This window comes from Trichechus manatus, unplaced genomic scaffold (genome assembly GCF_000243295.1).
Source record: "Trichechus manatus latirostris isolate Lorelei unplaced genomic scaffold, TriManLat1.0 scaffold00004, whole genome shotgun sequence".
Classification (NCBI taxonomy): domain Eukaryota; kingdom Metazoa; phylum Chordata; class Mammalia; order Sirenia; family Trichechidae; genus Trichechus; species Trichechus manatus.
Window position 1 is genome coordinate 29,071,921 of NW_004443940.1, and position 25,707 is coordinate 29,097,627.

General features: G+C 44.0%; 1 protein-coding gene across 2 annotated transcripts; it reads left to right on the forward strand.

Annotated features, from left to right (window-relative positions):
* The first annotated feature begins 522 nt into the window (after positions 1–522).
* MFSD9 (major facilitator superfamily domain containing 9) lies at positions 523–24,970 on the forward strand. 2 transcript variants are annotated; one of them, XM_004369305.2, is made up of 6 exons: positions 523–679; positions 4,200–4,287; positions 5,876–5,919; positions 13,937–14,066; positions 18,329–18,538; positions 23,015–24,970. In XM_004369305.2, the coding sequence occupies exons 2-6, from the start codon at positions 4,218–4,220 to the stop codon at positions 23,803–23,805; spliced, it is 1,245 nt and encodes a 414-aa protein (XP_004369362.1). In that variant the 5' UTR covers positions 523–679; positions 4,200–4,217; the 3' UTR covers positions 23,806–24,970. The 2 variants fall into 2 exon arrangements, with proteins under 2 accessions (XP_004369362.1, XP_023589605.1); XM_023733837.1 differs by lacking the exon at positions 18,329–18,538 and having other exon boundaries at positions 553–679.
* Positions 24,971–25,707: the final 737 nt, after the last annotated feature.

A 25,707-nucleotide genomic window follows, 5' to 3' on the forward strand; every position in this document is an offset into this window, starting at 1 on the left:
AAGAGATCTCACTGAATTCTCACAACTCTAGGAGACTGGCACACGATATTTCCTCCTCTTTTTCAAACCAGAAAACCGAAGCTTGGAGAGGCCGCAGTAACCTGTTCCGGGTCAGTCACTCCAACTAGTGCGCGGGGTTCGCGCGTCTTCGAGCTGGAGCGGGGCACCACGTAGGAGGCGAGGCAACTGCGTGCTCCCTCCCCACCTGGCTCCGCTCGTCACTATTCCCTCACTCGTTTCAAAGACAAGGACTGCAGGATCTTTCTACGGAGGAAACCTAGAGCATCACCGCTTTCACAAAACTGGCGCGTCCCTCACACGCGGCTGGCACGCCCCATCCGCCCGCGGGGTCCCAACTCCCGGCCGCCAGAAGCCGGCAGTCTCACCCGCGGAGCCGCCTCGGCGCACGTCCCGTCTGCGCAGGCGCACGCCCCGCTTCCGCTCGGGGCGGGACTGGCCTCGGCGGGGCGTCCGGGCGGTTGCGCCCGGCGTCGCGCCCCCTCCCCGCGTAGGCATGGAGCTCGAGGGTCGCCCAGGCCGGGGCGCAGCCCGGGAGCTGGCCTTGGCGACCCCCGGGCCGTGGCAGGAGCGGGGGACGGGGGACGAAGCCAGGAGTGCCGGCCTTGGGGCTGTCCGAACCCGCCGCTTCTTGCTCTGCCTCTACTTGGTGGGCTTCTTGGTGAGTGCAGGGGCTGGGGGCTACGTGCTGCCTCGCGCTGGACTGGGAACCGAAGCGGCGATCGTTTTTTTCCCCTAATGTTAAAGCTCCGGGGTGATGCTCAGCCTGGCTTGGGGACCTGTGGTCTGCGAGGTCTCGTGCCGCCCTCCGTCTCCACCCTTTTGCCCCGTATCCCTCCTCACTGCCTCCTGGCCGCCCTGCTTCACTCCCCTGGGCGCTTTCCCATGCCTACAGTTTAAGAAGCCCCGGTACCGCCTCAGGTGTCACCCTTTGACCTAACCCCGCCCGGAGCATGACCTCAGGTGTTAGATGCGGTTGGCAGGTGCAGCACCTGAAGGGCGGAGAGCAGGGGTTTCTTAGGCAAGCCTTCTGTAAGATTTTTGAGGAGCCTTGGTGGCGCAGTGGTTAAGGCGTTTGGCTGTTAACCGAAAGGTCCGGGGTTCGAACCCACCAACTGCGCTGCCATAAAGATTTATAGCCTTGGAAACCCTGTGGGGGCGGTTCTACTCTGTGTTATAGGGTTGCTATCAGTTGGAATCGATTAGTCGGTAGTGGATTTGGGTTTTTTTGTTTGATGTAGAGATTTTAGCAATTTTAATAGTTTATTCAGTTACTAGGTATCGGATTTCTTTAGGGAAAAGTGTAAGATTTCCCAAAGTCAAAAGAAAGCAGGGAGGGATTTTTTAAATGGAAAACGTAGACATTTGAAATAAATACAGCTTTGGTTATTCGTGAAGGATCTAAGGGCTTTGTTAAGTAACATAGGGAATGTTACACATATCTTAAATTATTATTTTCTATATATTAGAGATGTAAAGACCTCTGAGACTCTTGGGAAAATGATTTTCAGTTGGGGGAGGAGGCGAACAAGATGAAAAATCATTTGCCAGAATGTTCTGATGTTTTTAGCTCTTATCTCTACTTCTGGATTTTAATTTGATTTGGAAGGAAGACAGAGATGAAGCTTTATGCCTGTTTTTGGTGCTAAGATCTGTAATTTCAATCGCTTTTTCCTCCAGATAGCTGGCGAGATTGGTATTCCAATTCCTCAGCTTTAGTCTCTACATCAGTTGGTAATTTTTAATGTTAGACTACTAGTCAAAAAATATTTGGGTTCCTGTAGGATACCCCATGGGGCAGTTCTACTCTGCCATCTAGGGTCAGTATGAGTCGAAATTGACTCAACAGCACACAACAGCAACAACCCTGAAAAAAGTTCTGAAGCATTTCAATTTATTCATCAGTTTTCTTTGAGAGATGCAGATGCTGGGTTATAGGTTTAAGTGGCCTCTCTCTGACCTGATTATAAACTACAAGCTCATTGCTGGTTGCAAAGTTCAAAGTGCACTTACTGATAGTAGTTTTGGAGAAGCTATGCATTCAGAAGAAGAAAACGAAAAAACAATTTTAGAACAGAGCTTCCTGACAGGAAGGAGTCAGCAGCTGACCTCCTAGAAAAAAATACATTAGTTTTTAGGCTCACAAAGTCCTTAAATAAGAACAATAACCAGTTATTGCTTATGACTCTGTATTTTTATATTTATTTTCAACAGATCTCAGCTTATCTCCTTAAATATTTCTTTCCTAGCTTTTCTTTATAATACCTATTTGAATATTAAGTGACATGTGGTACTGGAAATTTGGGCAGAAAAACCTTCTTGTTGGACAGTTAAATTTTCTTTTCTGAAAGATCCAGAAGACTCAGTAAGTGGCTGATACATTTTGAGTCTCTTTAAGTGGTGGAAATATCCAGACTGCTGGAACAAAGCAGACAGTAAAGCCCAAGAGAAATTAGCTTAGACCCAAAATGAATTCTAAGTCATCTTAAAATTGTATTGATAAACCGTAGCAGTGTAAATTTATGAATATTGATAAACCATAGCAGTGTAAATTTATGAAACATTTAAGATCACTGGATGTTAGATATACGGTTATCTGAAAATGTAACCATGGAAAAAGTCCACCTAAAAGTTTACTTGGAAGTTCATGTTTCTGTAATTAGGTGAATGCGCAGCTACTAGGAGAGGGGAGAGTAAAAGCTTAACTCTGAGCCCAAAGAAAGTATTTTTGGTGCATGTTCTTTCCTTCAATTTAAGCGGAATTATAGAAGGAATTCAAGTTGAATGTAAGGAGAAAGTGTGTGTGTAAGTGTATTTTCTTCCTCTAAATCATTTGTAGCAGGTAACCAAGTGAAGCAGAAATGAGAACAAAACTTAAAGGAAAAACAATCCATCTTCCTATTTACTCAGAATGCTACCAAAAAGGAATGGTGCTTATTCCCAGAACTGAAGGAAAGAGAAAATATATTTGAGCTCTTGTGTGTTAGACCCTCTTCAACCATTATGTCATTTAATATTCATCCTGTTTCTACGAGGCAGTTGTTACTGTTGCCATGTTTTATAGATGACAGTACCGAAGCTTGGTAACATTAAATAACTTTCCAAGAACACACACTTAGTAGGTGATGGAGCTGGAATTGAGAACTCTGTGTCTGATTCCAAAGCCCACGCACCTTCTGTGACTTACCTGCAGAACGTTGGCCTTCCCTCAGTGCCAGGCCTCTCTGTCCCTTTGCTGAGATTTTCTTTCAGGTATTACCTTGTAAAGCCATATGCTACAGCTTCTGGAAACTTAGTCACCTTCCCTGACTCCAGGAAGAAATTCATGTTACTGAGAGAGCCCTGGTGGCACAGTGGTTAAGAGTTTGGCTGCTAACCAAAAAGTCAGCAGTTCAAATCCACCACGCACGACTTGGAAACCCTATGGGGCAGTTCTACTCTGTCATCTAGGGTTGCTATGAGTTGGAATTGACTCGACAGCAGTGGGTTTTAAGACAGGTGTTGTTTCATCAATAAATACACGTTATCTCTACCTCTCTTTTTTTCTCATTTCATTAACTGTGGAACATTTTTTGTTTTTTTTTTTTAATTTGAAAGACTTATGTAGCATGTCCGTGTTGCATGTTAAAGCTCAATTACAAAGAAGCTAAAGTTAAAAAGAGTTCTAGATCAAGGTAATCCAGGCAGTTCCAATTGACAGATGTTATTATAACACAAGGTATTCAGATTCCTTGGTAATTTTCCCTGATCACGATGGCATGCTTCCACAGAGATTTACAGCCTTGGAAACACTATGGGGTCACTGTGAGTTGGAATCAACTCAGCAGCAGTGGGTTTGGTTTTTTGGTTTACTATGGCATAGTGTCAAAGCCCTGGTGGCACAGTGGTTAAGAGCTTGGCTGCTAACCAAAAGGTCGGCAGTTCAAATCTACCAGCTGCTCCTTGGAAACCCGATGGAGCAGTTCTAGTCTCCTATAGGGTCACTGTGGGTCGGAACCGACTCAACAGCACTTAACAACAACATGGCATAATGTGGACTACAATGATGATTTCTTGTTTGTTCAAAATTCTAGACACTGGTTTTATTTTTAAAATGAGTTTATAATTTTAGGATGGCCAGTTTAGAAACATCCAAGCTTTAGTTACTAATTTGATTGGATAAATATTTTGTTTTCTTTTAGGATTTGTTTGGTGTAAGCATGGTTGTTCCTTTATTAAGCCTTCATGTCAAGTCTCTTGGAGCAAGCCCAACAGTTGCTGGCATAGTAGGTGAGGGGTTAATATTGCTTCTTTTCTGAGCACTGAATTTTAAATTCCCTGAACTAAGTCCCTGAAAAGAACCCAGTCTTACAACTAAATATTAGCCAAAGGGAAATGGGAAATGGAGTAAAATGAATTTTTATAATATTTTAAAATATTACCCTGAAGCAAAGTAATTCATCTTTCCCTAGATTACCCAAGTTCAGGGAGGCTTAAAGGTTTGAGCGTTATCCCTGAGGTCCATACCACCAGTCACACAACAGGTATTTTTTGAACTCTTCCAAGGAGCTGGTCGCGTATGTTAAAGGGTGGGTATGGACTCCTGCCTATGGGAACCTGTAATGTGCAAGACCAGAGAAACATAATCTACAGAAATCATATCTTGAGGAAAGAGATTGGATGAACCTTGGCAAATCGGTTGGAAGTTTCTGGCACCACCACTGACACGTCTTAGAGAACTGTGGGGCTTCTCTGTCTGTGCAGCATGAAAATTCCATCCAGAAGTCATTGGTTTACGTAAGAGGCAGGAGATAATGGCTCGGGTAAAACATGCTAATGCAGGGGATGTGCCAATTAATGAGAACTTAATTCGAAGAGAAATATGGTATCAAGAGCCCTTGCGTTTTAACGTTTTGGGGGTGTTTTTGTATCTCATGTTTGTTAAATCCTGGCTCTTGCCATGATTTTTTTCTCTGGAGAAGGGTACTTGGCATTATACTGCATAAAGATTTTTATGACCAGCAGAATGGACATGTTAAACATGGTATAATGGAGGTAAAAACACTGTAAAACTTCGTAAGTTCTTTATAAAACAAAAGCATTTTATAAAACTATAAAATGTTAGAGACGTGAGGTGTGAAAATTTTAAGACTCAGTAGAATTTTCTAAGATTTCAATAAGATTCAATAGAAATTTTTCAGGTTTCTATTCTACTTTCCATTCAGTCTTGTAAATCAGATCTACACAATTCTGAGCTAGAATCAGAGCAACACAATTCTTACATAGTGAAAGAAAGATTCTCTCAGTGTCCCTAAGGTCAGCCCTTGCATTTATTTTCTCATCTGCTTGCCCTGTATTTTATTTTGAGTACCTTTTATTAAAAATTATGGAGCCCTGGTGGCACAGTGGTTAAGAGCTACAGCTGCTAACCAAAAGATCGGCAGTTTGAATCTACCAGCCACTGCTTGGAAACCCTATGGGATAGTTCTGCTCTGTGTTATAGGGTCTCTATGAGCTGGAATCGACTCAACGGCAATGGGTTATTAAAACTTGTATTACTTATACTCTTCCAAGTCAAAGAAGAAGATTTGGGTCATCTCCTTTTTAAAAACTGAAATGTTTCCCTGTTACTTTCTGTGTAATTGCTACCACATTAGTCCATCCCTATGATGGGTCTGGAGCCCTGATAATATAGTAGTTAAGAGCTGGGCTGCTAACCAAAAGGCCGGCAGTTCATATCTATCAGTTGTTCCTTGGAAACCGTATGGGGCAATTTTCTATCCTGTAGGGTCGGTATGAGTTGGAATCAACTCAACAGCATTGGGTTGGTTTGTTGATGATGAGTCTGGCTGATTTTATGTTATTGATGTTTTTACAGGCTCCACCTATGGCATTTTGCAACTCTTTTCTAGCACATTCGTGGTAAGTCATCTTCCATCAGGCAACACGTCTTGAAAGCATAGTTGTATGCTCTAAGGGTCGTTGATCATTGCTGTAGTAAAGTTGGGTGCTTGAGGTTTACTAAAACATAGACTAAAACGTAGGACTTAGAGTGTTGTTAAATCAAGAAGGATCCTACCTATCCTCCTAATTTGACAGGTACCAAGACTTGGGCCTAAAGGGGTTAGATGACTTGTTCTAAGTAGAATGCATTGAGTTAGTGATAGATTTGGGAGTGCAGCCCACTTTTTAAATTGCAACCTACTCTCCCCATGATTCCCTGCTAACTTTTACTAAGAGAAAAGAATCTAAAAATTACTCCAATTTTTATTGTTTGTTTCAATTAATGGAAAATAATCAAATCCATTGAGATCCTCTAGGGTACTATTTGAAGTTGTTCATTTGAGTAATATAATTAATTAGAAAACTTTAAAGTGTGTATACAAAAGAAGCCATGTGGAGCGTTTGGTTATGTGTACGCAATATGCAGTACAAAGACCTGGAACTGATCCTGGCACTCTCCTGCCCCAAACCTCTCACTTGTCTGAAGTTCAGAATCTTGGACTGGTTTATACCTTTACTCCATCTCCTGCACAGTGGCCGCTGTGATCTTCAGACCTGGAAGGTCACGATGTCCAGTTGTTCAGGCAGTTCAGTCATTCTGATTGATCATTAGTGACCTTGAACCAGAAAGCTGTACTGTCAGTCTCACGTGTAGTGAACACAGTGTATCATACTTGTGTTTCTCAAGAGTTGCTCGTAAAATATATGTTAAAAAAGAAATCCAGTTTAAATAGATATTTTAACTGGAGAGCTCTCCAAAGAGATTCCGTAATGAATTCTTGAATAAGTAAATTAAAAAAAAAAAAAAAAATTGTCGTCAAGTTGATTCTGACTCATGGTGGAGTTGCTCGTAAAATATATTTTAAAAAAGAAATCCAGTTTAAATAGATATTTTAACTGGAGAACTCTCCAAAGAGATTCCGTAATGAATTCTTGAATAAGTAAATTAAAAAAAAAAAAAAAATTGTCATCAAGTTGATTCTGACTCATGGTGATTCCATGGGTGTCATAGTAGAACTGTGCTCCGTAGGGTTTTCAATGGCTGAGTTCTCTGAAGTAAATTACAAAGTGTTTCTTCCGAGACACCTCGGGGTGGACTTGAACCTCCAACCTATTGCTTAGCAGCTGAGCACATTAACTGTTTGCACCACCCATAGATTCCCAAATAAGTAAATAGCTACTCACTAATTTAACTTTTGAAAAAAATTTTTCTGTATGTTAAATTTGTATAATCACAGTAGTAATAGTAGTCTCATTTAATCTTGACAGTAATGCAGGAAAGTAGTTTGGTGTCTCCATTTTATATTGGAGGAAATTAAGACTTGACAGAATTTAAATACCTTTACCAAATCACCTGATGTTGTTATCTAGACTCTAAGCCTATGTTATTTTTTTCTGAAAGTCATTTGTCACTGCCTTGATGATCTAACAAGTTGACAAGTAAAATAGGTAACTAGAGTATGAGATTATACAGAAGAGTAACATAATTTCTTACAGTATTAATTGTAATATTTCATTTTTTTTTTGAAGTATTTGAACTACATCCATAGTAAATGCCTTATCTGCTTTATTTGGAAATTTGCTACCTAATGTGTGTACATAATTATGTATATGTATTACTCCCTGTGTGTGAATTATATAGAAAATACATGAACTATATAGTTTAGACCAGTTGAGTCACAGTGTATTCCTACTGGACTCTGATCTGCTTGACAATAGAGACCAGGTTTTGTTTATTTTTATTACTAGCACTTACCAGAATATCTGGCACATAGTTAGCATTTTACAAGTGCAAATTTTTACTGCTAAATTTGGCCGCCCTTCTCTTTCAAATGGAACCTTTGTTTCATTATGTTTATAGGTATAATTTAATGAGAACCTCCCTTTAGAAAACCTTCAAATACAGAAGTACCTAATTAAAATTACTTTTTAAAGATCTCTATAAGTACATATTTTAATTATAAGTTATATAAAAATATGTTAATTTTAAGAACACAACTTATGAGGAAATGATGTGTTATGTCAGATTTGACTAATATTTTTATAAGTATTGTAATAAAAATGACTAGCATTTCTTAAGTACTTACTATGTGTCATGGCCCATCCCAAGCATTTTATTTCATGTAATCCTCATAATAACCAGCCTCAGAGGGTGGTTGTGAGTCTTTAATGATTCATCTTATGAAAGCACATAGTGAGTGTCGATGGAGGGGAAATAACCTCTGAGGCATCTATTTTACAAATAGAGAAACTGAGGCATAGAGAGGTTAAGTAGTATGTCTGAGGCCATGATGTAGGGAATAGTAGAGTTCAGAGTTGAGCCCAGGCAGCCTGGCCCAGAGTGTAACTACTAGACTGTATTACTGCCCTATGAACACAAGGAGGCCAACGACCCCTTACCCAAATAGAAAGAGTAGGGGAACTTTCTACAATACATGGAAATGAAAGTTGGGGGAAAAAGTTGGTGGCGTTTGTAAAAGAATCACAGTATTTTAGAGGACTTACGCTCAAAATGTTTTGTAACGGAAGTTTATGACAGTTCGTATCAGACTTCTAAGAAGAACTGATGGGTTTGAAATATGGCACTGGCGAACAACTATGGACTGCCAGAAGAACAACAGATCTTGTCTCGGAAGAAGTACAGCCAGAATGCTCCTCAGAAGCGAGGATGGCAAGACTTTGTCTCACGTACTTTGGACATGTTATTAGGAGGGACCAGTCCCTGGAGAAGGACATCATGCTTGGTAAGGTAGAGGGTCAGTGAAAAACAGGAAGACCCTCGACGAGATGGATTGACACAGTGGCTGCAACAATGGGCTCAAACGTAGCAATGATTGTGAGGATGGTGCAGGACGAGACAATGTTTCTTTTTATTGTACATAGGATCACTAAGAGTGGAAACTGACTCGACGGCACCTACCAACAATAACAACATATCCTTATTGAAAGAGATCTTTTAGATTCTTGTGAGAAAGATAAACACAGTAATAAAAATGGGTAAATGGCATGAACAGGTGTAGCTGGCTTTTGGCAAAGGAGAGGCAGGCTCAGATTATGTAGTTAATTGGAGAGGGTGGATGTAGGTTATTCTAACATAGTTGAGGAATGAAGGAAGCAGTCTCGACCACCTCTCAGCCAGGCCTAGTGGAGGCCAGTGTGCTGCTCAGGAACTAGGGGTCCTCTTCTCAACCCTTCCCAGACAGTGCTCCATTGCTATTATAGTGCTTTACAATTTCCATTTTAAGGCAGTTAGGTTTTTTCCTAACAAAGCATCACCCAGGATCTCAGTATGAAGTGGGTCAGTGTGGAGATGCTTGGGATGAGGTGGGCGTGTCAGTCAGGCATGTGTCTCTTTGTGTGTACCAGAAGAGTCATGAAGAGTCAAGCATACTAGCCAGCCAAGCTGGCCAGGTGTTCTGGATTGAATTGTTTCCCCTGAAAATGTATGTCAACTTGTCTAGATCATGATTCCCAGTATTGTGTGATTGTCCATCATTTTGTCATTTCATGTGATTTTTCTAATTGTTATAAACCCTGCCTCTATGATTTTAATGTGGCAGGACTCAATCTACAAGATTAGGTTGTATCTTGACTCTTATCTCTTTTGAGGTATAAAAAAGAGAATTGAGCAGAGAGACAGAGGGACCTCATGCTACCAAGAGTGAAGAACCAGGAGGGAAGTGCATCCTTTGGCCCCGGGGTCCCTGCACTGAGAAGCCTCCTAGAACAGGAGAAGATCAATGACAGAGACCTTCTCCCGAGCCGACAGAGAGAGAAAACCTTCCCCTGGAGCTGGCGCCCTGAATTCAGACTTCTAGCCTTCTGGACTGTGAGAGAATAAATGTCTGTTAAAGCCATCTACTTGTGGCATTTCTGTTATAGCAGCACTAGATAACTCAGACACCAGGTGTCGGCGGTGCCCCCCAGAGACCCAGGCTCCTACTGTCACTTTGCTCATCTGATGTTGGCTTGATGGCTTTTCATCCTCCAGCATTGTGTGTGCACGTTCTAAGCAGGAAGAAAGTGTCTTAGTCATCCAGTGCTGCTGTAACAGAAATACCACGAGTGGATGGCTTTTAACAAAGAGAAGTTTATTTCTTCACAGTAAAGTAGGCTAAAAGTCCAGATTCAGGGCATCAGCTCCAGGGGAAGGCTTTCTCTCTCTGTTGGCCTTCTCATCAATGTTCCCCAGGACTAGGAGCTTCTCCACGCAGGAACCCTGGGTCCAAAGGATGCGCTCTGCTCCTGGCACTGCTTTCTTGGTGGTATTAGGTCCTCCTGTCTCTCTGCTCACTTCTTTTATACCTCAAGAGATTGTCTCAGGACACAATCCAATCTTGTAGATTGAACCCTACCTTACTAACACAACTGCTGCCCATCCTCCCTTATTAACTTCATAGAGGCAGGATTTACAACATACAGGAAAATCACACAGTACCAGGAATCATGGCCCAGCCACATTGATACACACATTTTTTGGGGGTCATAATTCAATCCATAACATTTCACCCTTTGACCCCCAAAAAATCACATCCTGGCAACACACGAAACATATTCACCGCATCATATCAGAGCAAAAGTCTTAACTCCAAATCCAAAATCCAAAAATTCTTCTTCATCTGTGAAATCTGGAATACAAGTTATCTGCTTCCAAAGGTACAATGGCAGAAGAGGCACAAGCTAGACATTTCCATTACAAATGGGAGAAACTGAGGAAAAGAAGGGATAACAGGCACCAAGCAAGTCAGCAGAACACATTACCTTAGCCTTCAAGGCTTTGAAAATAATCCTCTGTTCTCTGAGCCAATTTACACAATGGCCCTGCCCTCCAGACTCTAGGTGTTGGCCACGCTCTCCATATTCTGAGTGGAGACCCCTTGGCCCTGGGCTTCAGCTCCGCCTTCCAGGCCCACTGGAACACCAGCTCTGCTCCCTGGGTTTTAGGGGCACCATTCTCCCAGTCCATCTGAGTGGGAACTCCACCCTGAGAAACACCATAGGCCGTGGCTCCACCCTTTGAAACCCCTGAGGTCATGCCTCTATCCTTTGAAACCCTTGAGGTCATGGCCATACCTTTTGAGACCGAGACAGCTTGGCTTCTTGTGTCCCTTGTCTCTTCAGCTTCTGTTTCCTGGTTCCTTTCGGCTCCTCGGGACTCAAGCCCGCATCTGCCCTGCTGGGGCAGGTGTTCCAAAGCTCTGTAGCTCCACCGGTAAGTGCCCGGAGGCACCCCACTCTGCCAGGAACACACAGGCACTCAGCTCTCTTGCTCCATGGGTTGGCTCCAGCGCCGTGTCACGCTGGTCTCTTCGTTCTGCTGCTGCTGCTGGTTCTTTGCCTCTGCCTCTCCTCTGCTGCTGCAGGTTCTCTGCTGCTGCTGGTCCTCTGTCGCTGCCACTGTCATTCACAGTTTCAAAACTGCTTCCACATTTTATGTTATCTGTTAGAGCAGCACCTCACCCTTGGTACCAAATTCTGTCTTAGTCATCTAGTGTTGCTGTAACAAAAATACCACAGGTGGATGGCTTTAACAAAGAGAAGTTTATTTCTTCACAGTAAAGTAGGCTAAAAGTCCAAATTCAGGGCATCACCTCCAGGGGAAGGCTTTCTCTCTCTGGTGGCCTTCCTATCAATGTTCCGCCAGACTAGGAGCTTCTCCATGCAGAGACCTCAGGTCCAAAGGACTCACTCTGCTTCCAGCACTACTTTCTTGGTGGTATGAATTCTCCCTGTCTCTCCGCTCACTTCTCTCTTTTATATCTCAAGAGATTGCCTCAGGACACAGTCCAATCTTGTAGATTGAGTCCTGCCTCACTAACACAACTGCCACCCATCCTCCCTCGTCATAGAGGCAGGATTTGCAACATACAGGAAAATCACACTGACTTCTGGTTGTATCTGTAGGCCAGAACTTTCAGCCTGCAAGAGACTCATTTTGAGCCAGGCATGTTGCTTTGGGGTGCTGAGAGTATGTAAGTAAAGAAGAGTGGATATTGAGTCAGAAGCTGTAATGGTGGCTCTGGAGTTCTGCTCCTCTTGCTGCCCTTCACCCCAAGGTCCCCATGACCCACCCATGGGCCGTGTTAGGCCTCCATGCAGCACACCACTGGCTTGCTTTCTGTCCCTTCTTCCTTCCTCACTAGCTTCTGCTTGGTTCCTTCCCTCGTGTGCCTCTCTTCTTCTGTTCCCCGTAACCCTCTGTGGACATCGCATTCAAACTCACACAGAGGCACTGGTGGATATAGCTAGCTAGCACAGAGCATGTTTCCTGCTGGACAAGCTCTAGCCTGGGCCACCTCCGGTATTGCTAAACGTCCTTACTTGCGTAAAGAAGTGTTCAGAAGGCAGCCCTGCTTGGCAGGACTCTGAGGTTCCCAGATGGGGAAATTATAACCGGCAGACACATTGCATGGCTTAGTTCTCTGAAAAGACATGCAAATGGCTAGTACAGAAATGAAAAAAAATTCATCAGAAAGAAGGAAAAAAACATGTAAATTAACATCATAAAAAGATGCCACTTGACGTATTTGTAGATTTTTTTAATTGATGATGCACAGTGTTGGCTAGAATATAGGGAAATGGAGACTCCTAATGACACTGTTGGTGGGATTGTAGCTCTTTTTGGAGTGTAATTTGTCAGTATATATCGATTAAGGAACCCTGGTGGTGCAATGGAAACCCTGGTGGCGTAGCGGTTAAGAGCTTCTGCTGCTAACCAAAAGGTCAGCAGTTCAGATCCACCAGACGCTCCTTGGAAACTACGGGGCAGTTCTACTCTGTCCTGTAGGGTTGCTGTGAGTCGGAATCAACTCAACAGCAATGAATTTGGTTTTCGTTTGGTTTGGTGATGCAATAGATAAGCCCTTGGCTGCTAACCAAAAGGTGGGCAGTTTGAACCCATCAGCAGCTCTGCTGGAGAAAAGACTTGACGATCTGCTTCAGTAAAGATTAACCAAAACTCATTGCTGTAGACTCAAATTCCAACTATAGTAACCTTACAGGACAGAGTAGAACTGCCCTGTAGGATTTCCAAGGCTGTAATCTTTACAGAAGCAGACGGCCACATCTTTCTGCCAAGGAATGGCTGGTGGGTTCAAACCCCTGACCTTTCGGTTAGCAGCCAAGCTGCTTAACCATTGTGCCACCAGGACTCTTTCATTAAAGATTACAACCTTGGAAATCCTATGGGACAGTTCTTCTCTAGTAGGGTTGCTATGAGTTGGAATCGACTGGACAGCACGCAGCAACACGTGTCAATAGCCTTAAAATGCACGTGCCCTTTAACCTAGCAGTTCTAGTTCTAGGAACGTAACCTGAGGAAATTTTCAAGGACGTTTGCCAAGATTTTGCTATGAGTATGTTTATTGTAACCTTAGTTTTAATTTTTGACAAATTGAAAAGAGCCCAAAAATGTAACCGAAAGGATTTTTAAATAAATATTGGTGCCTCTATATATTAGAATATGAGATATGATTAAAAATGACATGGAGTGTTGTTCAAGATGCTGTTAAGTGAAAAAGCAAGTTTGAAGACAGAAGGTACAGTATGACCATTTTGTTAAAAATACATGTAGGTTAGGAGACTGTGGGATATTTGTATAGTCTTTTTGGTTTTAGGTATTTTCTAAATTGCTACGCAATGAACATAGTTACTGAGGGGTTTAGTCCCATAAAGTAATAAGAATGAAGATGACAATGAGGCTTTATAAGTTACACTTCAGCATCTTTCCAACCATTGTTAGCTACCAGCCCGTAGATACTTTGTTTGGCCAGTGAAAACTGTTGTATCTTCCCTTGGGGGGCTCCTGGAGAAAATAAGTTCCTCTCGCAAATGGGAAGGCTCCCCAGGCCAACCCGCAGGTGTTTCCCTCTGGATCAGGTTCTATGTGCGTCTGGGTGGTGAGTTCACCGCGGCTCAGACTTCTTTCTTTCCTCAGGGCTGCTGGAGTGACGTGGTCGGAAAGCGTTCTGCCTTGCTCACTTGCATTCTCTCCAGCGCCCTGGGCTATCTCCTCCTGGGAGCATCCACCAGTGTGTTCCTGTTTGCCGTGGCTAGAGTCCCTGTGGGTGAGTTCTGGCCCCTTTGTGTGGGGTGTGTGTGTTCACTCAAAAATTGTTCTGTTAAGATATGTGTGCCTGCGTGAGTGTGTGTATACGTACATATATACATGTATGCGCACCTACACATATATATGCATACGTATACATACGTAGATAAATGTCTTAGTCATCTAGTGCTGCTATAACAGAAATACCGCAAGTGGATGGCTTTAACAAACAGAAATGTATTCTCTCACATTTTGGGAGTCTAGAAGCCTGAATTCGGGGCGCCGGCTCTAGGGGAAGGCTTTCTCTGTCAGCCCTCGGGGAAGGTCCTTGTCTCTTCTGAGCTTCTGCTCCTGGGCAATCTTCTTGGGCTCAGCATCTCTCTTCCCCCATCTCTTCTTGGTCCTTTTATCTCTTTTTAAGAGTTTGACTCGGGATACACCCTATACTAATCCTGCCTCATTAACATAACAGAAAACTCATTCCCAAATGGGATTATAACTACAGGCACAGAGGTTAGGATTTACAACACATATGTCTGGGGGACACAGTTCATCCATAACAGTATACATGTATGTGTATATGTATGTATATGCATGAAGGTGTATGTATATGTGTGTATATATATTATGATCTGGTTGTAGGCGTGGGTAATGCTTATGGATCACCACCTGTCTATCAGTTTGTCCTACGCCGGTGGCTTGTGTGTTGCTATGATGCTGGAAGTTAGGCCACCAGTATCTCAAATACCAGCAAGCTCACCCATGATGGACGTATTTCAGCAGAGCTTCCAGACTAGGAAAGACTAGGAACAAAGCCTGTGATCTACTTCCAAAAAATCTCCCAGTGAAAACCTCATGGATCACATCGGAACATTGTCCGACTCTCTCGCTTTGACCACGTCATCAGGAGGAATGATCGCTGGAGGAGGACATCGTGTTTGGTGAAGGAGAAGGCCCCCGAGGGCGTGGGAGACCCTCAGTGAGATGGATTGATGCCATAGCCGCAGCCATGGGCCCCGGCATGCTGGCGATTGTGAGGATGACACAGGACCAGCCAGCATCTCGTTCTGTTTTACGTAACATCGTGCCGAGTCAGAGCCGACCCAGTGGCAGCTACTGTACCATGCCAATGCTTGTAGAGCCTGTCCCTGCTTGCCCTTGCCTCCTTGATTAGAGCTTACTGTACAGCAGCTTTAATAACTGCAACAACAGCAGGTACTGTTTATTGAGGACTTAGATTGGCCAGGTGCTCTGCCACCTTGTCCAAAGCTACATACCTAGTGTGTGACAGTCCAGAGCCCCTCAGGGTCTGTCAGTGTGTACCACTTTGCTGCTGCATCAGGACCCGTCTCCTCGACCTCTGTCTACATTCAATCAGTAAGAAGTTGTTAAATGTCGCTGGCCAGCACTGTGGTGATCACCCCCTCCCTTAGTGAGCCTATCATTTTGTCATTGGGCTTCATGGCTTCAAATTCAGATTTACTGCTGTAGCTTTCTTTCAGCATTTTATGAAAGCAGGCATTGCTTACAGGGATGCTAGGTTTATGTCATAGTGCCTCATGGATTAGTTTCCCATTTCTAGACTGCTCTTGACTTTTTCTGATGTTTTTGAAATAGCTTTTATCTTTTCCATCCTTTGAAAACAGCGTTCTCAGCTCTGGCAGGCCAACCCTCAAACCATTGGTGTGACCTGGATCTGACTCTGAGACCAGGTGGTCCATGAATCCTGGGTGGTGTTGGCAGGTAGATAGTTGCTGTGGAAGCTCTTTATTGTCTGCTTGTTTTTCTTGGGTGATTAGGGCCCTGGAGGTTGTTTGTTTTTCTCATCTCACCCGTAGAGCACTGACAGACTTTGCTACCCTGTTCAGCAGGTCTGCAGTACTATACCCCTGCACACATCCAGTTGAGCTGCTCATACTTAAGTAAGGTTGTCTTTATCCAAGGTCCTCTTTAACTAAGTTCTTTAGCTAACTTCTCAAATGAATGAATAAAGCATAAATGGAGTCGCTTTAACATACAAGATGATCAGCTTACTCTGGTATATATACTTCCTGTAAAAATCTGTTGAGTTCACCCTTCAATATTGTACCGTCTTATTGATTTAAGAAAATGCTTTATGAAGTTCTTTACGTTAGTTATAGTCAGTAATCCCAACAAACACTAACACCGCACACATAAAAAATCAAATTTGTATCCATCTCGTGTGTCTGGTGTCAGATTTCTTGTATATTTTTGGTTTGGTTGGCAGTGTGTCTTTCTACAATATAATCTACTCCACCGTTCGGTGTAAGTACTGTTCATAATTCAGAGAAATCATGAGGGAGATGAATAAAGCAGAAACTAGGTTTGTTCCAAAATGGGTGGGGAGTTATGGCAAGGACTAAATTCTTTTTTATTTAATATGAAATTAACCTGGTTTGAGTAGCGGTAGGTCTTTTATATAAATATCATCTTTGCAAACAGTGAGAGTGATATACAAAATTTCTCCCTTGTCCGTGTCAACCTTCACAGTTTCTGGTGGTCCGCAGACATGGGACACTTCGCCAGGGTTCTTCTGCACAAAGTCTGTTGTGGATTCAGCCCAAAAGTGAGCCACTGGCTTCAAGTGTGCCTGAGGTTCAAGTGTCAGAGTTAGACATCTGGTTTGTCCCTGCCCTCACTGTCCATCACGCCAACCTCTAAAAGGCAAGAGGAGGCTAGTCTGGGGCCAAGGGAAGGCTAGTCTGGGGCCAAGGGAAGCCTAGTCTGGGGGCAAGGGAAGGCTAGTCTGGGGCCAAGGGAAGGCTAGTCTGGGGCCAAGGGAAGCCTAGTCTGGGGCCAAGGGAAGCCTAGTCTGGGGCCAAGGGAAGCCTAGTCTGGGTTGCTCAGGGGATGCTCTTACAACAGTCCTCTTCCCCCAGGTGTGTATGGTGAGCCCACCAATGATAGAATTTCAAAAATAATCCTTACAGAATTTCTGTAAGACCTCTTAGGAATCACCTTCTTGCCCAGTCCTCTTTCCCGTTTAAGGAAACAGGCCTGGAGAGTCAGTCTCCCTAACTGCAAATAGGGTTTATATGGTTGCTTCCCGAAGAGGCTAGTTATGAGGCAGACACCCACTCTAATTTGGGGGCAAGGCTAGGACTAGAACCCAGGACTAAGGCACTGTAGTGCACACATGCATAGCGATGTGCAGAGTGACCCTTCCTGCAGGCAGATCATGGAGTCATTGTGTCACATCACAGGGATTCTGGTAGACCTACCAGCAGTGTTAACTGAGCTCCTACTCTGTGTTGAACAAAATAGCAGATAGCCTGTGTTATGAGAATCCCTCAGTATATTGATGAGTATGTTTGATCAGTGTGTGGATGTCCAGGCACACACAAGCCTTATACATCAGAAGAAGTATGAGGACTATAAAGTCATAACATTATAACCTGCTATTAAAAGTAATGTCAGAACTTTCAATTTCTTAACAAATTTACCGGCCTGTTACTTGTAGAAAATCAGTTCATACGGGTTAGATGAGTTTATAATATCCTTCCTTGCTGCCCTATTTTTTTCTAGAGCTCTAATCACCTTCTAATATATTTAAAAATAGATTTTATATTCCACGTGACCCTTTTTCCTCCAACTAAAGCGCAAGCTCCACCAAGGCAGGGATATTTGTCTTTCCTCTTTTGTTTTTTTTTTCTTTTTCAGTCTCCAAAACCAAACCAAACCCATTTGCCATCAAGTTGATTACAACTCATAAGCAATCCTATAGGACAGAGTAGAACTGCCCCATAAGGTTTCCAAGGAGTGGCTGGTAGATTGGAACTGCTGACCTTTTGGTTAGCAGCTGAGCTCTTAACCACTGCGCCACCAGGGCTCGTTTGGTCTCCAGTCCTTGCTTTATCCCCAGGGTCAATATCAGTACTAGATGTGGAGTAGACATACAGTAAATATTTATTGAATGTGTGAATGAACTATTATAGTAAATCTACACACAGGAGCCACCATATACGTGAATTACAGTTGGATGCCAAAGACCACTGGAGATGCTAGAAAGTCATGGAGGGAGGCTACAAGCTGAAGGTCTGGGAGCTTGGTCACCAGAGATAAGGTGACTGAGTAGGAATGGGTGCTGCAGAATCAAACAGACCAGGAGTCCAGTTAAGGTGGAGCGGAATCTGCAGGCCTTAGAGGCTGAAAGAAAATGGAGATCAGAATTCCATCAGAGACTGCAGTTAAATGCAGTGTCAAAAATGAGATACTTTGGATCTGGGAAAAGTTACAGAGCATGTTTATGTCCCCTTACAGGTATTTTCAAACACACACTCTCCATCTCAAGGGCTCTGCTTTCTGATCTGGTCTCAGAGAAGGAACGGCCGCTAGTAATCGGACGGTTCAATACAGCGTCGGGTGTGGGCTTCATCTTGGGCCCCATGGTTGGTGGCTGTCTTACTGAGCTAGACGGCGGATTTCACCTAACAGCTGTCATCTGTTTTTCCGTCTTCCTTCTGAACGCCGGTGAGTTGACATTTAACTGAGAAGTCTGGTTTGTGCGCTCAGGCTGGTCAGTGCTCTCACTTTTGTCTCATGGCCTGACCATTTGTTTTTCTCAGCGTAGGCAGGCTCATGTTTCAGGAGTGAAAGTCAGGCCACATCATCCCCTGCTGCAGACCCCCCGCTGGCTTCCTATCAAGCTTTTGCCTCCAGCCCATGTGATCTCACAGCCTGTCCCCCCAGCTCTGCCCTGTGTCCTGCCCTGTTCCTCCCCTCCCTGTGTTCCAGCCACACTGGCTTCGCTACTGAGCTCACATGTGCCAGGTTCATGCCCACTACGAGGCATTGTACTTGATCTTTCCTCACCTGGAACATCTTCCCACATGTCGTTGCTGGCTTTCACTTCTTCTCAGCATTCAGGTCTCCAATGTTTTCTCCTGAGAAAGGTTTGCTCTGATCATTCTATCTAAAATAGCTCAATTTTCTTCATAGCACTTCTGAAATGATATTAATTCATTTGCTTAGTTTATATCTACCCTTTGTTACCCACCTCCCCTCCCCAGCACACGCACACATACAATTAGAAAGCAGACTCCACAAGGGCAAGGATTTCATCGAATTATTCACTGATTGCTCCCTGCCCAGAACAGCGGTAGGCATATAGCAGGTGTTCAGTAACAATTGATGAATAAAAGAATAAATAGTGGGCCATGAGCTCCCATGGATTAAAGCCTGTCATATCCTCCTGTGGTCCCTCTAGCCTAGGACTAGAAAATGGCAGGTCCTTGGTAAGCAGCTTTAGAAATAATGGGATCATTCATGCTGTTCGGTTTTCCTTTTTAGTGTGTGGCCTTGGGCAAATTATGCCTCAGTTGCCTCATCTATAAAATGGAGGCTAGCAACTGCAACCTTTTTGAATCTTTATGTTCAGGGTTCCATGTTGAACAATGAATTCCATGTTGGGTTAGGAGATTTGAGACTCAGGAAGCAAAATTCATGAGTGTTACGGGTCGAATTGTGTCCCCCCAAGAAAATGGTGAAGTCCTAGCTGCTGCACCTGTGAACGTGACCCTGTTTGGATATAGGGTTTTCTTTGGTTATGTTATTGAGGTCAAGCTGGAGTGGGCTGGGTGGGTCCTCAACCGAATCCCTTCTGAGTGGTGTCTTACAGAGAGGAAAAACAGGGAGGGCTGTGAAGACAGGAGGCTGTATGTGTAAGTACCAAAGGAATGCTGAGGATTGAGACACCCCCAGAAACGAGGAGAGGCTCACAAAAGGAATCAGCATGACCGAGACCCTGCTTTGGACTTTCAGCCTCCAGAACTGTGAGAAAATAAATTTCTTGTCTTTAAAGTCACCACTTGGGTCCTTTGTTAGGGCAGCTCTAGGAAACCTAGACAGTGAATTGGATCTCAAACCGCATGGGAATACTTTATGATTTTCTGCCAAAAACTTAACCTGTATGCTCAGCTAGGAGGTGAGACCTGTAAGGAGAGCCCACCATGGCTCAGTGTAAATCAGGATACAGTGACTTCAAGCACATGTCCAGTTTATGTGGCCAGATGTCTTCATATGTTTAAAGGAAGGTACAAAGAACATGGTGTCATTCAGATTCGCAAGGCAGCATGTGAACATAGAAAATGGTCATGACGTTCTGTTTTTGATTCTCCATTGATAGCGCTGTTTGATATTTTGCCCTAAGCTAAGCTTGTTAATGGATCTGAATCAGTCAGGAATACATTCTGCTGCAGTATTCCCAACTACAACGGCTTAACCTCACAGGGATTTATTCTTCTCATTTAAAGCTAGAGGTGAGTCCCGGACGGATGCAGCTCTCAGCAGTGCCATCACGGATGCAGGTTCTTTCTGTTTTCTGCTCTGACATCCTTAGTGAATTAGTTTTCATTCTGTGCTTGTTAGTTCACAGACACAAGATGCTCCTGTGCCTCCAGGTAGCATGTCCATTCCAGGCAGAAAGAAAAAAAAAGATGAGGCAAATGGACAAAAGGGAGCTGTCCAGTTGAGTTATGTCCCTTTATATGAGCAGGAGTTCCGAGGAGCTCTTCCCAGCAGACTTCTTCTTGTGGTGGTTGTTCGGTGCCGTGGAGTTGGTTCCGACTCACAGTGACCCTGTAGGACAGGGTAGAGCTGCCCCATAGGGTTTCCAAGGAGTGGCTGGTGAATTCAAACTGCCGACCCTTTGGTTAGCAGCCGAGCTCCTTAAACACAGCGCCACCAGAGCTCGGACTTCTGTTTGGTACTCATTTTTCAGTCACTGGCCAAGGGGAATGAAATCAGCTGAATGGTTTAGACATGTGCCATCCAGTACCAAAGCCACTAACCACATGTGGCTGGTGAGCACTTGAAATGCGGCTAGTGCAACAGAGGAACTGCGATTTTGATTTTATTTAATTTCATTTAGTTTCCATTCAGATTAAAGTAGCCAGAAACTCAGTTCCTCAGCTGCACTAACCACATTTCAAGTGCTCAGTAGGCACATGTGGCTTTTTTCTTCCAAGTTACCATCAAGTCACTACTTACTCATGGTAACCCCACATGTTCGGAGTAGAACTGTCCTCCATAGGGTTTTCACAGCTGTTAGCTTTCAGAAGCAGATCACCAGGCCTTTTTTCCAGGGCACCTCTGAGTGGGTTCGAACTGCCAACCTTTCGGTTAGTAGCCCAGTGCTTATCCATCTGTGCTACCAGGGACTCCTGCACATGTGGCTGGTGGCTTCCACATTAGACCATGCAGTTACAGCGTATTTCCATGATTGCAGAAAGCTCTGTTGGACAGCACTGCTACCTCAACAGACCAGGCTTTTTTTGGCAGAGAAGGAATGGTGAATAGCCCTAGACACGGCCTAGACAGTAGCCTGTATCTCATGGAGGTCACAGAGCTACAAGCACGATGTATTGTTGTTTTCCCATATTTTTCTCCCCAGTGACGATAACTTTTCCTATACCCTGTCTCTCAACCTCCTCCCAGCATCTCAAACCCTTGCTCTGACCTGTTATTTTGCTTCATGAAGCCTTTCCACCATGATTTCTGTTCTCAGCCTTGGACAAACTATTCTATGCATCAGTTTCCTCATCCATGAAACGGGAAATAACAGAACTCAGAATTTCTATGAGAACTGTAAGAGGTCATGCATTAAGCGGTAAATGCCAGCTGCTGTCATCATCATCATTTTTACTATTATTTGAATAATACTCATCAGTGACAATTCTTTTCACGTTTTTGTCAAGGTTCTGTGAAACTTCCAGGAGCTCTTTTAAAGACATAAATAGATGAAAAGAGCGGATCTGCTTTCTCATGTCGTTAGTCTTCCGTCATAAACTGGTCTCCGGGCCAAAGTATTTACACTGTATTTGGAGAAACCATGCGCACAAATCACTGAACACAGCGTGAAGCATCACTATACCACCACTGGTCCAAGTTCGGCTCGGACTGAAGGACAAAAAAAATTGGTCAGGATTAGCTCGGGAGATGTCCAAGAATGGCCAGTTTGAATTTAGTTTTGAGACACTTTGGGAGCATAGATTGGCAAGAGATCATTCCAGTTGGATGGCACGGGATAAAAACACCAGCGGCAAGAACACGAGGGTCATAGTGGAGTCCAGAGAGGATCATCTGAATGGGGCTCAGCGCTGCTGCTTGAGGGCATGTAAAAATGGCGGCCCCTAGGTTTTGTAGGTTGTGACCTGAGGCACGTGGCAGCCCTGACTAGCAAATGCTTGCTGGTAGTCATTGCCGTCAGGCTTTTCCTACCCACCCCCAAGCCAAGGCTGGCTGTCCCTGTACTTCCTCCAACATGGCACTTACACTGTAATTGCCTTTTCATTTGTCTGAACCACCTTTTAGGAGTAAGTTCCTTGAGGGCAGGGATTTGATAGGCCTTGTGGAGCCCTGGTGGCACAGTGGTTAAGAGCTCAGGCTGCTCACCAAAAGGTCGGCAGTTCGAATCCACCAGCTGCTCCTTGGAAACCCTATGGGGCAGTTCTAGTCTGTCCTATAGGGTCATTATGAGTCTAAATCAACTCCATGGCGGCAGGTTTGGTTTGGTCTTGTTAGTTAGTGTATTCCTGGTGTTTAGCATGGAACTTAGTAACTTAGAAAGGTCCTCATAAATATTGGATGGATGGATAGGCAGAAAATTAGAAAGTTAATGAAGGAAAGAAATGAAATGTAGATTGTAAGAATTTAGATATGAAATAATTGGATATAGGAGACTATCATAGACTGTTGAGCTAGGGGAGAAAATAGTGAATATTTTGTGAATAGATTTTTTTTAAGGTGTCTGACTAGCAAGTTCTTTGACAGAATGCCAGCATAGAAATGGAGTAGAAAGAGCTGTGGGAATGGGGAAAAGCTGGATTCAGAAATACTATGTAAATACAGATTAGTAATCTAACACAAATGATTGTTTAGCCCCTGTGGAGGCATTGTATGAATTCCCTGCATTCAGCTTACTTTAACTGATCTCGTGCCATTTTACAGAACTGGTCTGGCTATTTCCATGGAGTGAAGTAAAATTCAGCACGACAAAGAATGACCTGCAATTGGGTAAGAACAACAGACTTTCCGGAAACACGGGATATAAAGTGCAGGACGCAGCCACGGCCCGTGGGGCCACCACGAGTGAGAAGACTGCTCGGCTTCCCTGGATCGAAGTCCTGTCGGCATTGCAGGACATGAAGAGCCTGATATTTTCCAAAATGTGGGACATATTTTTAGTGCGCTTGCTGATGGCTGTGGCGGTCATGCTGTACTATAGTAACTTTGTCTTGGCTCTCGAGGAGCGCTTTGGGGTGAGGCCCAAGATGACAGGCTACCTCATAAGTTACAGCAGTGCCCTGGGGGCCCTGGCCGGCTTTGCTCTGGGCCCCATCATGAGGCTCTACAAGCACGACTCCCACACAATCCTGCTGCACTCCAGCCTCCTCACCTTCACGCTGCTGCTGCTCTACTCCACGGCCCACACCATGGGGGTCATTGTCTTCTCCTCTACTCTCCTCTCCTTCTCCACCGCCGTGGGCAGGACGTGTATCACGGACCTCCAGCTGACCGTGGGCGGGGCGCAGGCCAGCGGCGCGCTCATAGGTGTGGGGCAGTCTGTGACGGCAGTGGGCCGTATCGTGGCCCCGCTCCTCTCGGGAGTCGTCCAGGAGGTCAGCCCTTGTGGTCCACCTAGTCTGGGGGCAGCATTAGCCTTAGTGGCTATTTTCATAATGTCACTAAAGAAACCCCGCTCTAGTGGTAACAGGAGTGATAAATTAAAAAGTGAGTAGAACGGACTTGAACGACCTGATGAAACAAAAGGCAAGGTGTGTGAGTAAGAGAGATCGTAATGAGAAGGGTGCGTGGAAAGGGCCGATGGTGTCACTTTATCCAGGTGGATGTGCTTTGCTGTGAGGTGTCCAGGTCAGCTCTGCACAGTGATGCCTGTGGAAGGTCCAGAAGGCACATTGGAAGGTTAAGGTTGAACAAAGCTAAGCAAAGCTTTGCTAAAGGGGAAGGTGTTCAACATTTACCTAAACGTCTCATCTTCCCACCTGGGCCAGTGAGGCTAAAATTTTCCAAGTGGGAAAAATCCACCAGATACAGGATAGGGAGGGAAATGATGATGGAATAACAACATAATGTCGAAGAAGGGGAGAAACCTCAAGAATTTCTCTACTAAATGAGTACAGGAAGACAATAAAATGCTAATCAGCTGGGACATGGGTTTTACTTTGACTTCCGTAAGCTGAGAGTGAGCTCTTCTGTAATTGAAATCCTAAAGAGTGAAGATGCTGCTTTATTAAACCCTACCTGTTGCTTTCTCAAGTCATAACCAGGGGAGCTGGTTAAAATTCAGATGCCTGGCCTCACCCCCAGACCCTGATTCAGTGGAGCTGGGAAATGCATTGTATTTAATAAGCACCACTGGCAGGCATTATGGAGGTAGAAAAAGGATCACGCTGAGACATACTGGTTTTGATTAAACTAAAAGTGTGAGACTCGGTAATTTTTATTAATAGCTGAACTAAATTTGGACTGTTAAAAATTGTGTTTGGAATTACAATCTGTTACAGTTGTCCCAGCTGTTAACAGTTATACTTTACAGTAGGAGGAACATGGATTCTTGGAGCCTATTCCATGTGCTCATTACCTCTGAGGGCCCTACTCTGGAGAGGGCTTTGCTTGCTTCAGGGTCTGACTAAATCACCATGGACATCAGGTGTGGCCATCTGCCCCCTGGAAGCCTGAATTCCAGCTGGCTTGCATCCCTCAGGTGGTGATAAAGCCCAGTGGTGAAGCCAAAGGGCAAGGAATGTTCTTAAGAGGAACTTTTTTATTTCACTTTTTATTTCTTCTATGACCCAGTAGTTGTTTTTTGTTGTTGTTGCTGCTGTTGGGTGCCATCAAGTCAATTTTTGACTCATAGCAACCCCATGTGAAAGAGTAGAACTACCCCGTAGAATTTCTTAAGCTGTAATCTTTATAGGAGCAGGTTGCCAGGTCTTTCTCCCTTGAAGCGCCTGGTGGGTTCAAACCGCTAACCTTTTGGTTAGCAACCAAGTGCCTAACCATTGTGCTACCAGGGCTCCTAATACTTTTTAGTAGTATGTTATTTAGTTTCCATGGTTTTTTTTTTTCTTATTCTTTCTGTTACTGGTTTATAGCTTCATATAGTCAGAGAAGATGCTTTGTACAATTTCAGTCTTATTTAATTTTATTGAGGTTTGTTTTGTGGCCTAAAATATGTCTATTTTGGAGAATGTTCAGTGTGCATTGGAGGAAAATGTGTATTTGCTGCTGCTGTTCTGTATATGTCTGTGAGGTCCAGTTGGTTAATACAGTCACGCATCACTTAACATCCGTGATAACATTTTACGTTATGTAATTTGGACGTTGTGAGAACACCATAGGCAGGACCTTGTAATTGGGGTAAAATGCTTAGATTTTATTTCAAGGGCAATGGGAAGTTTTGGAGGATTTTGGGTGGGGGGAGGGGAATGGCATGTTCCAATCTGAATTCTTGAAAAGCTCTCTGTCCTTGGTGTGAAGGGGCTCTCTGGGGCATCTGGGAGATCAGGAGCTGCTGGAATAGTACTAGAGAACGATGATGGCCAGCTGGGCTAGGGTGGCAGCAGAGAGGGTAAATAGAAAGACTTGGGTTGTATTTCAGAGGAAATTTCACAGGAGTT